Source organism: Mchenga conophoros, linkage group LG22 (genome assembly GCF_057382185.1).
Source record: "Mchenga conophoros isolate Kocher_MC1m ecotype Shallow Benthic linkage group LG22, M_conophoros_male_GT1.1, whole genome shotgun sequence".
Classification (NCBI taxonomy): Eukaryota; Metazoa; Chordata; class Actinopteri; order Cichliformes; family Cichlidae; genus Mchenga; species Mchenga conophoros.
Genome location: NC_140546.1, coordinates 19,575,563 through 19,589,551, shown reverse-complemented (window position 1 = coordinate 19,589,551; position 13,989 = coordinate 19,575,563). Strand labels below are relative to the sequence as shown.

General features: G+C 41.5%; 4 protein-coding genes across 4 annotated transcripts; all 4 read right to left on the bottom strand.

The window, feature by feature from the left end:
- Positions 1-713: 713 nt before the first annotated feature.
- Positions 714-2,026, bottom strand: LOC146549337 (receptor-transporting protein 3-like). Its single transcript, XM_085262983.1, has 3 exons — positions 1,933-2,026; positions 1,573-1,744; positions 714-1,193 (listed from the first exon to the last, which is right to left on the bottom strand). Exons 1-3 carry the CDS (start codon positions 2,006-2,008, stop codon positions 845-847), a joined length of 597 nt encoding a protein of 198 aa, XP_085119109.1. The 5' UTR covers positions 2,009-2,026; the 3' UTR covers positions 714-844.
- Positions 2,027-2,795: 769 nt separating this feature from the next.
- On the bottom strand, positions 2,796-4,091 carry LOC146549336 (receptor-transporting protein 4-like). The gene is made up of 3 exons (XM_085261689.1): positions 4,057-4,091; positions 3,864-4,004; positions 2,796-3,383 (listed from the first exon to the last, which is right to left on the bottom strand). The coding sequence occupies exons 1-3, from the start codon at positions 4,089-4,091 to the stop codon at positions 3,023-3,025; spliced, it is 537 nt and encodes a 178-aa protein (XP_085117815.1). The 3' UTR covers positions 2,796-3,022.
- Positions 4,092-4,105: 14 nt separating this feature from the next.
- Positions 4,106-5,300, bottom strand: LOC146549335 (receptor-transporting protein 4-like). The gene is made up of 3 exons (XM_085262986.1): positions 5,181-5,300; positions 4,888-5,059; positions 4,106-4,696 (listed from the first exon to the last, which is right to left on the bottom strand). Exons 1-3 carry the CDS (start codon positions 5,188-5,190, stop codon positions 4,342-4,344), a joined length of 537 nt encoding a protein of 178 aa, XP_085119112.1. The 5' UTR covers positions 5,191-5,300; the 3' UTR covers positions 4,106-4,341.
- A 3,293-nt stretch (positions 5,301-8,593) lies between these two features.
- Positions 8,594-10,741, bottom strand: LOC146549334 (receptor-transporting protein 3-like). The gene is made up of 3 exons (XM_085261578.1): positions 10,530-10,741; positions 10,034-10,205; positions 8,594-9,239 (listed from the first exon to the last, which is right to left on the bottom strand). The coding sequence occupies exons 1-3, from the start codon at positions 10,543-10,545 to the stop codon at positions 8,900-8,902; spliced, it is 528 nt and encodes a 175-aa protein (XP_085117704.1). The 5' UTR covers positions 10,546-10,741; the 3' UTR covers positions 8,594-8,899.
- Positions 10,742-13,989: the final 3,248 nt, after the last annotated feature.

The window sequence follows — 13,989 nt, the reverse complement described above, 5'->3', positions numbered from 1 at the left end:
TTTTTGAGCATGCAATGTAGGTACACATGCAGACATATAGTTTGCACACCTCTGTAATTAGTTTGTTATGTTGTGAGAATTTGGGGCCAATCAGAAATCTGCTTGTAAGTGTCTGAGTCATTCAGCAGTGAAACGGTATCACGGCATCGTTAAAACTCCTGTTTTAATATATCAGCATCACATGTTTCACGTTTTTCATGTGAAACCTTTGTCTGCTAAACATAACAAATACATGTGGTGAGAAAAAAAAGCATCAGATGAGTGGAATGATGACGCAAACCACCCATCCATACATCCATACATCTTCTTTCGCTTATCCGGGGCTGGGTGGCAGCAGCAGCCAAAGCAAGAAGCCCACCTCCTCCAGCTTATCCGGGGGAACACCAAGGCGTTCCCAGGCCAGCCGAGAGATATAATCTCTCCAGCGTGTCCTGGGTTTGCCCCCAGCCTCCTCCCTCCTGATAAACCAATTCAAGTAAAAGTACAGTAACTACAATTTTTGGATTATATCTCAAGACATCACACCAAACAAACCAAGAAAATAATCAGGACACACCTTCAGGTTGCACAAAGTCCAAAATAAACACACAACAGTGATGAAATCTTATTATTGCTAATGAAGGTTTTCATATTATTTATTATTATCAATAACTTAGATAATTATGAATAAACCAGCTCATTAAGGAAACTTTTGTGTGTAAACTAGAAAAGAAAGATCTCAAGAAAACAGCAAACAACCAGACTGCCACTCTCTTTACACCTCGCTGTTGCGCGCGCACACACACACACACACACACACACACACACACACACACACACACACACACACACACACACACACACACTACTTAACATTTTGATCATCCTGACAGCACAAGCCAAAACAACAGGCCTCACACAGGGTTTTTTCGTGGGGTTTGGACCTCCGTCTCGTAGCGCCTGAGTCACCTTCTTCATTCTTATCCTCCTGTCCATAGCAGTTCTTCCGGATTTCAGAAAACAATCTGAGCAGAGCCTCTTTCGCCTCTTCCTTGTAAAAACCAGGGAGATGAAAATTATCGTCTTGGCATCGCCGGCAGGCTTGTCCAAAAGGCCGCATGGTCACCGCCCCCTTACCGCCTCTCAGCCGATAACGGAACAAAAGCACCACACGCACCGAAGGCCAGATCCTCCTGCAGGATGCACACTGAAAACTGTGGGGGAAATTATGACTATAGACTCTGGTCAATGGTGATTTTTCAGGTTAGTAACTCTGTCTGTGTCCCATCAATGCTTTGAACTGATGTTTTTCAGTTTCAGATTGCCACGTCAGCGGAAAGCTTTAGTAATGATTCGCTGGGTCAATCATACCATGCGAATCGTCAGAGCCATAATAAAGCAAGATAACTGTTCAATTATCGCTGTAACTAAATTGCAGAACCTGTTTCCCCCACAGAATAGCATTGTTTTAATACCGTCCACTGCTGCTCCCTGTCACACAAATGATTGATGCCTTTTTCTTTCCAGCATAGTTTCTACTATTATTATTACATACAGTGTAAGGTAAATATGATTTTATTAAATTAAACATACTTTCCATAAGCGCAGTGGGAGAAGACCTTCCAGCCTCTCTTATTTTCCTTCTTGGATAATTTGTCTGTCTGTTTGTAGCTGAAGGTGAGCGACCATGGCTCTCCATAGTCCAGCGCATTATCCCCACAGAAGAGCTCCTCAAAGGTGTGTGTCCACAAGGAAGGAGCCCAAGCTGGACAAAGAGGAGAGGGAAGGACGTTAGGCTTATGCTATACAGGCAAATCAGTCTTTTATTTGTCATTACAAGAACACAGGAAACGCTTTTAAACGCCTTGATCAAAACAAATATGCAATGCATTAATTACAAATCAATCACCCATATACGCGTTTAAAGAAACAAATAGTAGGCTGGTGTGTTACCTGTATATCTTGATGGTCTGATACATAAAGTCTGATATTTGGAGACCTTCTGGGAGACGAAATGAAACGTTGACATGAGACAGAGTTTGACTTGTGAATGCTGCTCTGCAGGCAGCCTCTGTTTATTTATGCGTGATGTGTGGAAAACGAAACTTAGAATTCACGTTCCGTCTAGCGACTTGTGCTGCTAGTGTGAGATAGTGCACATCTTGAACTCATACCAACTAAATACACGGCCAGTATTGCAGATACCAAACTTATAAAGGTTTATGTTAGGGAGAGCAGTGTGATCGTGATCTATGAAATGAATCATCAGCGGTTTTCCAAATTCTGAACACATTTTAATGATCTCTAAATCACCGTAACTTTTACCTTCATACTATATGAGATTATTTCTTGAGTCTATGAAAGGGCTGTGACAGTGGGCTCTGTCGCTGTGCCGAGAGTCTGGGCCATGTCTGGGGGATTTCCTTCCTCCTCTCTGCATTTATTTTTGCTGCTTGTTCCGGGTGAAAAGTCTTTGCATGCAGTTACTTTATCTGGGAGAATTTGAAAGACTGACTCTATAGCCTGCAGTTTAGTATGACTCCGGCTGTACCTTGGTTTGCTATGCTGTTAGAATTTGGGAGCATTCATAAGCTTCCCTGACAGCTAAAACTGACCATTGTTACTTCTATGGCATGTACGTTTTAGTATAATACCAGCATTTCTGGTTTCATGTTTTTACTTGTATCTGGTATGACTAGAAAATAAATGGAGTGGAAAAAAGATCTGATCTATAGATGAATGCGAAGTACAGCAATTTATAGCACGTCTGCCACACAAAACAAATCCATAACACACCAAACACCATAAACAAGACTTGATCAGACTTTATTAATAGCCACAAAATACAATGAACGCACACAAAAGTGATATATATACTGCACCATGAATGTGGATCGTACTCTTAAAACTGTTAACTTCACGTGCAAAACAGATAGAGTATCCCAGGAACCAGTAAACAAGAAAAGAGTTTCTCTGAGCACTTTTAGCACACACACACACACACACACACACACACACACACACACACACACACACACACACTCTAGTTATCATCCTTGTCATCCACACAGCAATGGCCCACACGGCATGCCTGGCACAGGTGGTTTTTGTGGGGTTTGGTCTTCGCTTCAGACTCTGATGATGGTCTTCCATTGTCTTCAGCCTTCTCCTCATCCTCCTCATGGTAGCAGTTTTTCCGAATTTTGTAAAACTGCCTGAGGAGGGCTTGTTCCACCTCTTTCTTATCAAAACCAGGGAGATTGAACTTGTCACCTCTACAGCGAAGACAGGCCTGACCAAAAGGACGCATAATCACTGTCCCTTGGCCCCCCAGCAGCCGGTACCGGAACACCAACCTCACCTGCGCTGAATCCCAGGTCTTTTTGCAGGATACACACTGAAATCTGTGGAGAAATGATTACATGCTGTGAGGTACACATTTATTTTTATGTACTTACATTTATAGCTTGCTTTTTCCACATGTAGTAACTGAGCCTCCCTATGAGTCTGTGGCTCAAACAGTATTGTGTGGTTCTCTGAGTCACCATAAAGAAATTACATTTAGCAGCAGAACCAGTTTTTTAATCACAGAATGACATTGTTTTGATTCTGTGTGCAACCTCCTCCCAGTCACACGATCATTTGTCAGAGAACCTGCACACTCATGTGATCAGAGAGAAGGTGGAGATGGAAAACTACAACTACACCCACAGTCTGAAACATGTTGCCTCCTTTTTTTCTTCTGGTTTTGCTATGCTGTTGCTATGGATTTATATATTTTTATATATTTTTAATATTTTTATGTTGTCTTGCTGTTGTTTCACATTTTCAGTAACTATTACTTTACATATGTTTACGTTTTTATTGTTTATAAGTTAACATACTTTCCGTTTGCTTGGTGAGTGGAGACCTTCCAGCCTTTCTTCCTCTCCTCATAAGTGATTTCATCTGTCTTGTTGTAGTTAACCTTAAGAGTCCACCGGTCTCCATAGTCCAGCTCACTGTCATCACTAACCACATTTGAACTTCATCTACAGTGTAGATGAGTGCGTCATGTAAAAGTGCAGTAATTTCTGCCTCACAAAACAAATCCAGAAAGTAATAAAATCCATAAAAGAAGACTTAATCAGACTTAAGACTTTATTAGTAGCCACAAATACAATGAAAATCACACAAAAGTAATAGAATCACATACAGTACAATTAATGTGTATCATATAAAGACTGGTAACTTTAAAATATGAAGGAAAGGTTTGTGTGCAAAATGCATTAAAAAATCCCAAAAGAACACCCCCCCGCCCCACACACACACACACACACACACACACACACACACACACACACACACACACACACACACACATTAATCATCATCTTCATCATCCACACAGCAAATGCCCATGCGGCATGCCTGGCACAGGTTCTTCTCGTGGGGTTTGGTCCTCGCTTCAGACTCTGATGATGATCTCCCACTATCTTCATCATCATCTTCCTCGCGGTAGCAGTTTTTCCGAATTTTGTAAAACTGCCTGAGGAGGGCTTGTTCCACCTCTTTTTTCACGAAACCAGGGAGATTGAATTTGTTGCCTCTGCAGCGAAGACAGGCCTGACCAAAAGGACGCATGATCACCGTCCCCTGGCCCCTCAGCAGCCGGTACCGGAACACCAACACTACCCGCGCTGAAGCCCAGGTTCTTGTGCAGGATGCACACTCAAAACTGTGGAGAAACGATTAGACTGTGTTAGGTCCAAATATATTTTACGCGCTTGCATCTTGCTCTTTCCACTTGAATAGCTACGACTCTGGTTGAAATAATACTGTGAGCGCCACATAAAGCGAACAAACACTCATGTATTCATATGACCTGCATATTTGAAAGTTTATAAATGCAGGACGTGCGGCACATACTTTCCACGGGCGCAATATGTGGAGACCTTCCAGCCTCTCCTCCTCTCCTCCTCGGTGACTCTGTCTGTCTGATTGTAGTTGAAGTTGAGAGTCCACCGGTCTCCATAGTCCAGCTCATTGTCCTCATTCAGCAGTTCGTTAAATGTGTCCAACCATAAAGAAGCGGTCCATTCTGGACAAGAGAAGACGATAAGTTAAGCTGATGCTGTCACAAAGCAAAGCGGTCTGTTTTACAGTACACCAAAGATCCAAACAACCAGCACAGGTGCAAATTCTAAGCTAAACCATGTTACCTGTGTCCATGTTGATCGATTGTCTGTTAACTGAAGAGCTTCCAGCTGATGCGATGAGTCGCTGATGTTGTTCGAGTGGTGAATGTGGCTCTGCTGCTGGAGCGTCTCTGTTTATATCCTGAGAGCAGCTGTGCGTTTGGAAAACGAAACTTAACATCGCTTTCATTTTCCATGCAGCCATGTCCGACCTAAACAAGCCGGTTACAACACAGTGTGCTCTTATTTAACTGGTACATTTAATTATTTTGTAGATTTTTGGTGGCTGTGGGTGAAAACTGAATTGGCTAAGAGGGTATCAGTGTATGATCGCCGCCTAACATCACGGGCAAAAGTCAGTCGGTCACCTTCGTGCTTTAGTCAAGAACAGTCAAGAGCTACACAACCTCATTTGCTTTTCATGTCTAATCATGTGTACTAATCACTTATAAATCATGTGTAGTTTCAACGTTAACCACATTTGAACTTCATCTAAAATGTAGATGAGTGCGATAAACAGATAAACTGAGATTATTCATGTAAAAGTGCAGTAATTTCTGTCTCACAAAACAAATCCAGAAAGTAATAAAAGCCATAAAAGAAGACTTGATCAGACTTAAGACTTTATTAGTAGCCACAAATCAAATACAAAGAAAACCACAAAAGTAATAGAATCACATACGGTACAATTAATGTGTATCATAAAAAGACTGGTAACTTTAAAATATGAAGGAAAGGCTTGTGTGCAAAATACATTAAAAAATCCCAAAAGAACCCCCCCCCCCCCCCCCCCCCCTTCTATTACGCATGTGAGTGCGTGTGTAAAAGCAGCAGGATATATATTGTAGCGGGTCAGGGCTGTTCGGGGTTCTGTTTGTACAGTTATGTTTTGTTTGTGTTGCCATAGTGACGGGTGACGCCCTCTCGCTGCGACGGTGTGCCCTTCCGGGGTCAGAGGGCGCCCTGTGTGTTGTTGTTGTTGCTGTGCTGTTGCCGCGCTGAGCAGTTAGCTAGCGGCAGTGTTCTTCTGCAGATGTCAATAAACGGCTGTGCTCCCTGGCTAGCTCACGGGAAGCAAAAAGACTGGTAACGTTAAAATATGAAGGAAAGGTTTGTGTGCAAAATGCATTAAAAAATCCCAAAAGAACCCCCCCCCCCACACACACACATACACACACACACACACACACACACACACAAACACACACATTAGTCATCATTCTCATCATCCACACAGCAAATGCCCATGCGGCATGCCTGGTTCTTCTCGTGGGGTTTGGTCCTCGTTTCAGGCTCTGATGATGACCTCCCACTGTCACCCTCCTGGTGGTAGCAGTTTTTGTAAAACTGCCCGAGGAGGGCAGTTCCACCTTCTCAGGTGTGTGTTTGGAAAGCGAAACTTAACATTGCTTTCCTTTTCCATGCAGTCTCCACTATTGCATCATTTACTTGGACTTTTTCCTCTCGATTCAGTGTAGTTTCAGTTCATTTCCAGAGTGTTTGCTCTTTTCAGTTTAGTTTTTATTGTTTGCAAATGTTTCAGTTTTAGTTTTTATCGTTCATGCACGGAGGACATATGTCAGAGGCAAGAACATCTGTACAGGTACAACAATAAAAACAAGCAGCCACTCTTAGTCCTGTAGACAACCATAGTCTCAATAAATGCCTCACCAGGCAAGTTTTTATTATTAATATTACTCATTTATTTACGTCCATCCATCCATCCATTCGCTACCGCTTATCCTTTTCAGGGTCGCGGGGGGTGCTGGAGCCAATCCCAGCTGTCATAGGGCGAGAGGCGGGGTACACCCTGGACAGGTCGCCAGTCTGTCGCAGGGCTAACACACACTCATTTATTTACGTATTCTTTTATTTCAATAAACTAACAGATACTGAAACTCAGGATATTTCATGTTCCTATTCTGGGCTTCTCTGCTCGGGCTGCTGCCCCTGCAACCCGGCGGAAGTCTCAGCTGACTGCAGGTTGATCAGTGGTTGTTAATCAACGGTTATGAGAATTTGCATAATTATGATGAAGGAACTGACCTCACAGCCCTTTGTTCCTTCAGTGGGCTGGTTTCAGTCATTGTGCAAATGTACTGTTTATAAGGTTGGGGAAACCTGCAGTCAGCTGAGACTGAATAAGTCACTTGGATGAGTGACGAAGCGTTTCTCCCACTGAAAACGCTACGTCCACATGAACAGAATCAACTTCTGGACAGATAGGATAAACTGAATCAAATGATAGTGCACTATCACTGCTGCTCATATCAGGAAGTGCATCCAGTGCAAAACCTGTGCCAGGTCAAAAGATGCAGATATGGGAAATAAAGGAGCTCCTGCAGGAGTCAGGAGAGTGTCCTGAAGTGTTACTTATTACCTGACATAAACAACTAAATATGAAGTTGAGTTTTCTCATGTGTTCTTGATTCTCCTGTGACTTTCCTCTGCGCTGTGGCATTCTTATCTGAAAGCACTTCACACCCGTGGGGAATTTTCTCCTGTGTATTTTGTAAAAACACCCCGGAGCACAGTCACCTTCAGCAAAACTGCTGCATGTCTGTCCTGATAAGCTCTGTGATAACTATAATCTTTGGCTCATTCCTGAATGTTTGGATGAAGAAGAAAGCTTATCAAACTTTTCTAATTGTTTTTACCCAGTTTTAGAGCTTCACAGGTGATTTTTACTGTTGTCTATTAATTTCTAGTAAATTAAGGGGAAATAATATATATTTAGTGTTATGTCTGTATTAATGATGCTTTGGATGCATTTTATACTTGTGCCTCTGTGTTCTGTGGTTACACAATATTTGTGCAAAAAATAATGAATGAAAATAATTGAAATGTTTGTAAATTATTCTTTGAAAGTGAAAATATGCTCTAAACTTTCGCTGTTAAATATTTTTCGCTGCTCTCCCTTTTTGACTTTACACGGTAACAACAATAGAAAATGAAAATAAATGAAAACAATGGGAGGTGCTCAGAATAGGAAGCCTGAAGTCATTGAACCAGTATTCGTGCACACGTATGTCAGTTTAGTAGTTCAGGCTTTAACATTCCTGTGGACTCGAGCTTCCTGTGGTGTTTTATATTTTTATGTGTAGTTTAAGTTTATTATCACGTTCCCATAAAATAAAATAAAAAAATCAAGGCCAGCAGTTTTGTAGCTCAGCTCAACATAATGACAGTGCTGGATTTTTCCATATTTGACTCAGGTTACTCTAAATTTGTGTTACGTGCAAATAAATCCTTCCTGAACCAAATCTTTCCTCTCGTCAGACATCCTGAAACATCTGCAGGAACTTTTTTTGGGCAGTTCTTTTGAAGGATGATCTAAATTAATTTCAGCTTCTATAAAATCCCATCCCATAAATCCCATTTATTCTCATGTCTATTACAGTAAAAGATCAATTCAAGAAAAATAAAAAAAATAGATCGGAGAAACCCAACTTGATCACAATTTCACAAAATTTTATTACTTAATTAGTACGAATACAATACAATAAAAAAATATAGAAAATTTATCATATCTGGTGATTGGTCCTGTTTTTTTGTTGTTGTTTTTTTACCACACCAAGAACCTTCATAACAGTAAAGAGCCTTTAAACTTCAAATTGCTGAAGAAAATTTCATGTGCAAACTGGAAAAGGAGGCTGTCATGGCACTCACACTTTGATAGACACACACACGCGCACACACACACACACACACACACACACACACAAACACGCATGCACACACTTCTAGCTGTCATCCTGACAGCAAATGCCCATACAGCATGCCTCACACAGGGTGTCCTCGTGGGGTCTGGTCCGCACTACGGTGGACTCTGTGGATGACACATCGTCGTCATCATCATCCTCGCCGTAGCAGTTCTTCCTGATTTTGGCAAACACCCTCAGCAGAGCATGTTCCACCTCATTCTCGGAAAATCCACCAAGCTCAAAACCATCTTGGCACCGACGACAGGCCTGACCGAAGGGCCGCATGATCACCGTCCCGCGGCCCCTCTGAAGCCGGTACCGGAACAACACCACCACTCGTGCTGAGGGCCAGGTCTTTCTGCAGGACGCACACTGAAATCTGTGGAGAAGTGATTAGATACAGAGCACAGAGTTATTTTCAGCCTAGTAGTTATCACTAACCTTGCTATCTCAGTGCAGGCGTTCATTTTTCCCATATCGCAGCTGCTTTATCATATTGCTCTTCTAAACCGTATAACTTTCCAGCCAGATGACTTTATAGGGGAGGGTGGATGGGGCCAGTATGGTTGAGGTTGGATGGAAGGATGATGACAAATCACCACAGGCCAAATCAGTCCTTTTCCCCTTCTTTCTCACGCTTATCATTTGCTTATTGAGGTGTGACTGCCACGTAGAGATAAACCACGAGGAATAAGAAATGATAAGACTTTTTGTGCAATCCTCAGTTCTGTTTCTAGAAAATGAACTGCTTCTTTCCTCCCTTGTTCCTCATTAATTAAATGAACGTTGTGCTTCCTTTGAGTGGAAAACAGACTAGGAGACACACAAGGCTTTAGTGGGCAGTCTGGCACCTTGTGGGTCCAACTTTCTTTCTGATTTTAGGTTAGAAGAAGAAACTCGCTCAGGTAACTTATTTAACCAGGTGGCAACAAGTTTCTCTCCATTTGAGTAGACTGCTTGGTGAGACAGCTGTCACACAGACATGTCATCAGATCAGCTGTTTGCTCATGTGGACAGGAATGGGTGGAGATTGCGTAACCATAGCAAGGAAATATTTGTATCTATGTCTCCTTTGCAGCATATGTATTAATATTTTCAGTGACTGTTACCTCACACAGGCTCTATTTGAAGGAAATTAACGCAAGAAATGTTGAGAGTATTCAGGGAACGTACTTTCCACGGGCACAGTGGGCATAAACCTTCCAGCCTCTTTTCCTCTCGTCCTTGGTGACTGTGTCTGTCTGGCTGTAGCTAAAGTTGAGAGTCCACTGGTCTTCATAATCAAGCTGATTGTCCTCATACAGCAGGTCATTAAAGACGTCTAACCATAAAGCAGGAATCCATTCTGCACAAAGGAGTAAAAAAAGGAAAAGAAAAACTAAGAACACAAAAACAAACTAAACTACACAACATCACTGTCATTTGGATAGAAAAAAGCAAAAACTAAGAAAAAAAAGCAGACAGTGAAAAATAAATGTAAAAAAATCATCAAGCTCATCAAAAAGCTGTTTTCCCCTCCTCGGTTTTAAATTAAGAAGTTTAACGCTGCTACTTAAATGCTGACGCAGCAGCCATGGTGATCAAAACAAACACTGCAAGAAATTTAAAAAAAAATTTTTTTTCCCACCTCAAATTAATAAAATACTCAATGAAATAAATGATGTCTTACCTGTGGATCTGCCCATGCTGCTCGGCTGTGGATTAACTCTGTCCGCTGAGGTGAAACGTCGACGTGAAATAATCAGCGTTTGATTCGTGAATGTTGACCTGCAGGCAGCTTCTGTATATATGCTCTAATATCAGCTTTGGCGTGGAATCGAAACTTAACATCAGTTTCATTTTCCCTTCAGTCTGTGCGAAAATATGACGCAGAGCTCGCGAAACATCAACAACATAAACAAAGTGTTTGCGCCACAGTTTGATCCCAGTTTTCCTGACGTTTGAATATGCGTGCCCTATTTTAGAAGTGGATTTTATGAATAATCTACAGCACTGAATCATGCACAGAGTCGTCAAAACATTAAAAAAGGGCAGCACAATAATGTGAGACTCGGTTAAAAACATGATTTCATTTATAGCAATATCAGTGAAAGTGTAACAATAAACCTCAGAATTACAAGATGGGAGTTAACAACAGTTTATTTATTTATCATTTTCCACAATTGATCAATTATTTTACCCTCTTCAAGAGCTCCTTTTGTATTTTTTAATCTTATTGCTATCAAGTCTAAGGAAAAACACGTTTAGTCGCCTTCGTCAGTGGATTGCGTTTATTATTCGAGGTTTTTGTTATATTTTGAAGAGATTTGCAAACTATTTTAAACTTCCGCTAAGGACACTTTCAAGTTCCGCCCAGTAGAGGGCAGTATAACACAGAGAGCTAACACCATGCTCCACTGCTGATGATCCTCTGGAGCTCAGTGGAAACAAGGCTTTAAGGACTCTGGACTCCTGTCATAAGATGGTTTCTTCTAAGCAGGATCAGCTTTCCATTACGATACGTAAGTGTGGTTACATATAACATATTTAGTATGGCTGGAAAGCTGGGGAGAGGAACCACATAAGGTCGTACTGATGACTCTAAATGACCCCCACAAAAGTCACCTGCTAAAAACATCCACAGATATTTTCTGTCTTCAGTGATCAGGGTACATTTCTCTAAATTCAGTCATAGGTCGAACTGTCTCGTCAGCCTGTTTTGTGGCAGATAGCCATCATTACATCGCTGCATGTTTACACCTTTAACATTCTTAGTCACCTGCTGATCTGCAGTTTCATCCTGCAGCCCACATATGACACTTTGGCAGAGTTCAAGTCAGAGTTATTAGTACAAACAGAACCTCTTGAGATTTGCAGTCGTGGTCAGAAGTTTGTATCCACTCATTAGTGACTTAAATCTTAATGTGATCTTGAGCTTTTGATAAATTCTTTGAACTGTTCTTTTTCCAGGGTCGAATGACTGTATATCACATATCTTTAATAATAATTGAGTGCACAAGTATTAATTTATTTTGGATTTTCTCTAATCCCCACAGGATCAAAATTATATATACACTCACTTTGGTCTTTTAGTAAGTGGTGCTGAAGGCTCTATAGTGTACTTTAATTTAAAATAGCCAAGAGCTGTAAACATCACATGACTGACTACAACTGGCAGTTTCTCTTTGCAATCATAAAAAGGATTTGCGTAACTGCACTCACTGGATTGACTGATACTCAGAAGAACAGGAAAGTTCAAGATCCATTTCCAAACAAGTACTGACTCCAAGATCATCAGTTCATACATTTGCAAGTACAAGTTTATTCAGATATGTCGCTACTTTGCCAAGGTCTCTGGGAAGACCCAATCTGTCACCCTCAGTGACAGGAAATTGGTTTGGAAAAAAAGCTATTGTGCCAAGATTGACCATGAAGGAGAGGCCACGTGCCTGTCAAGCATGGTGGTGGTGGCATCATGCTGCAGGGCTGTTTTATTGCTAGTGGTACAGGTACAGTGCACAAAGTGGATGCACTTCTTCAGCTTCTTTTCAAATCTAAGGTAGGTGTTGGGTGTACCAACAAAACTGGTTTTGGATTGGATAAAGCAGATTAACCTTAAGCTTTTGGCTTTTCAAAACACCAACCTCAACCCTCCTGAAAATTTGTGGACTAGGCTGAACAGCATGTACGTGCCAGTAAACCAACCAATCTAAATGAACCCTCCTGCAAAGAAGAGAAGTCAAATATCAAGCCAGAATAGAACCAGAAGCTTGTTGTTGAAGTGCAACTTTCAAAGGTGCAGAGAAATGACAAAATATTAGTGGGGCTGTATGTATGGATACTTCTGACTCTGTATGGATTAGAGAAAATCCAAAAATAAATTCAAACTTGTGCACCCAATTCTTGTCTTTTAAAGTTATTAATATTGTTCGTGGTACAATCTTTCCACTTTGGAAAAAGAACAGCTCAAAGAAATTATTAAAAGCCCTAAAATTACCATGGCATTCAAGTTCAAGGTGAGTGTCTCTAAACTTCTGACCACAACTGTGAATCTGAAGCACGTTTCATGTCTAATAAGGTTCATCCAAAACCACATTATAAAGGTCTGAACTTCACTTAGGAGTTAGCAGTGATCCGTGAGGTCCTGGAACAAATCTGTCTTGTCTGGTGACATTCATGTCCAAAGGTGGACCAAGCCCTCTAAAATATGTCATTTTACCTGATATAAAACTATATTTAAACCCCCCCCCAAAAAAATAGTTGTTAAAGGGAAGGCCTCGGGTGTTCTTGTTTTCCTTTCCTTTTTGATTGACTGAGCAGCAGCAGGTCACAGCAGGCTTTCAGTCGAAAGGCACCCAGCTTTGATAAATCAGCCCCTTGTTTGCTCAGACTTTGTGTCCGTCTGTCTGTGAAGTTATGCACATTGTTTCATAAATAATCATTACCATCACGTGTGACAGGTGGTAATAATAGCGTTAAAACGACAACACCTGCCCAAAGTATGTAGTGGCGCTGGTCTGTCATTTCTCTGCATCGCACCAGGAACACATACTTACTGTAAATGAAAACGCTGCACTCTCATTGGGGACTTTCCTTCTACCTGAGCTGTTTATAGTTCATAACAAGGGCCCGCCCAGTACTAAAAATGAACAGAGTCTTCTTGGAAGGCTTTAGGCGTCAGGCTTCAGGCTCTGGATGAAGCAGAAACGCACACAGTCACACGCCAGTTTGTCAAGCTCATTAAATTAATTTTAGATCCAATTAGCAGGGATTATGCAGGTGTCATCTTTTGGAACAACATAAAAAATATAATCAGGTCATTAAACACTCGGATGTACCAATATTTATCAATATTTATCATCAGACCCTGGGTAGTAATGGTGAATGCAGTGTTGTATTGTTAGCATTAGACTCCACGTTTACTCAAACTCCACAGAAACACAGCTCCCCCCCACACAGCCACCTACAGTACAGTGTACTGTACAGCGTTGGGCACCTTTCCTCTCGGCACAGTGGTGTAAAGATGACCTCAAAGCCTCTGGCTCCAGGGAGTCACCTTATACTCCGGTGTGACATTACATCGTGAGAAAAGCATGCTGGGAAAGCTCACAGAGAGCAGTGTGGAGACAGACAAAGAAGGGCACACTCAA

Bases quoted from the DNA above. Each gene is read 5' to 3' on its own strand.
- LOC146549334 (XM_085261578.1), bottom strand. The intron at 9,240-10,033 runs GTACGTTCCCTG...ACTTCTCCACAG, and splicing joins GCCCACTGTGCCCGTGGAAA to ATTTCAGTGTGCGTCCTGCA.
- LOC146549336 (XM_085261689.1), bottom strand. From the start codon at position 4,091: ATGGATTTTATTACTTTCTGGATTTGTTTTGTGAG. The intron at 4,005-4,056 runs GCAGAAATTACT...CTGTAGATGAAG, and splicing joins TTCTGGATTTGTTTTGTGAG to TTCAAATGTGGTTAGTGATG. The intron at 3,384-3,863 runs GTATGTTAACTT...ATTTCTCCACAG, and splicing joins ACTCACCAAGCAAACGGAAA to ATTTCAGTGTGTATCCTGCA.
- LOC146549335 (XM_085262986.1), bottom strand. The intron at 4,697-4,887 runs GTATGTGCCGCA...GTTTCTCCACAG, and splicing joins ACATATTGCGCCCGTGGAAA to TTTTGAGTGTGCATCCTGCA.
- LOC146549337 (XM_085262983.1), bottom strand. From the start codon at position 2,008: ATGTCAACGTTTCATTTCGTCTCCCAGAAGGTCTCCAAATATCAGACT. The intron at 1,745-1,932 runs GTAACACACCAG...CTCTTTGTCCAG, and splicing joins CAGACCATCAAGATATACAG to CTTGGGCTCCTTCCTTGTGG. The intron at 1,194-1,572 runs GTATGTTTAATT...TTTCCCCCACAG, and splicing joins TCCCACTGCGCTTATGGAAA to TTTTCAGTGTGCATCCTGCA.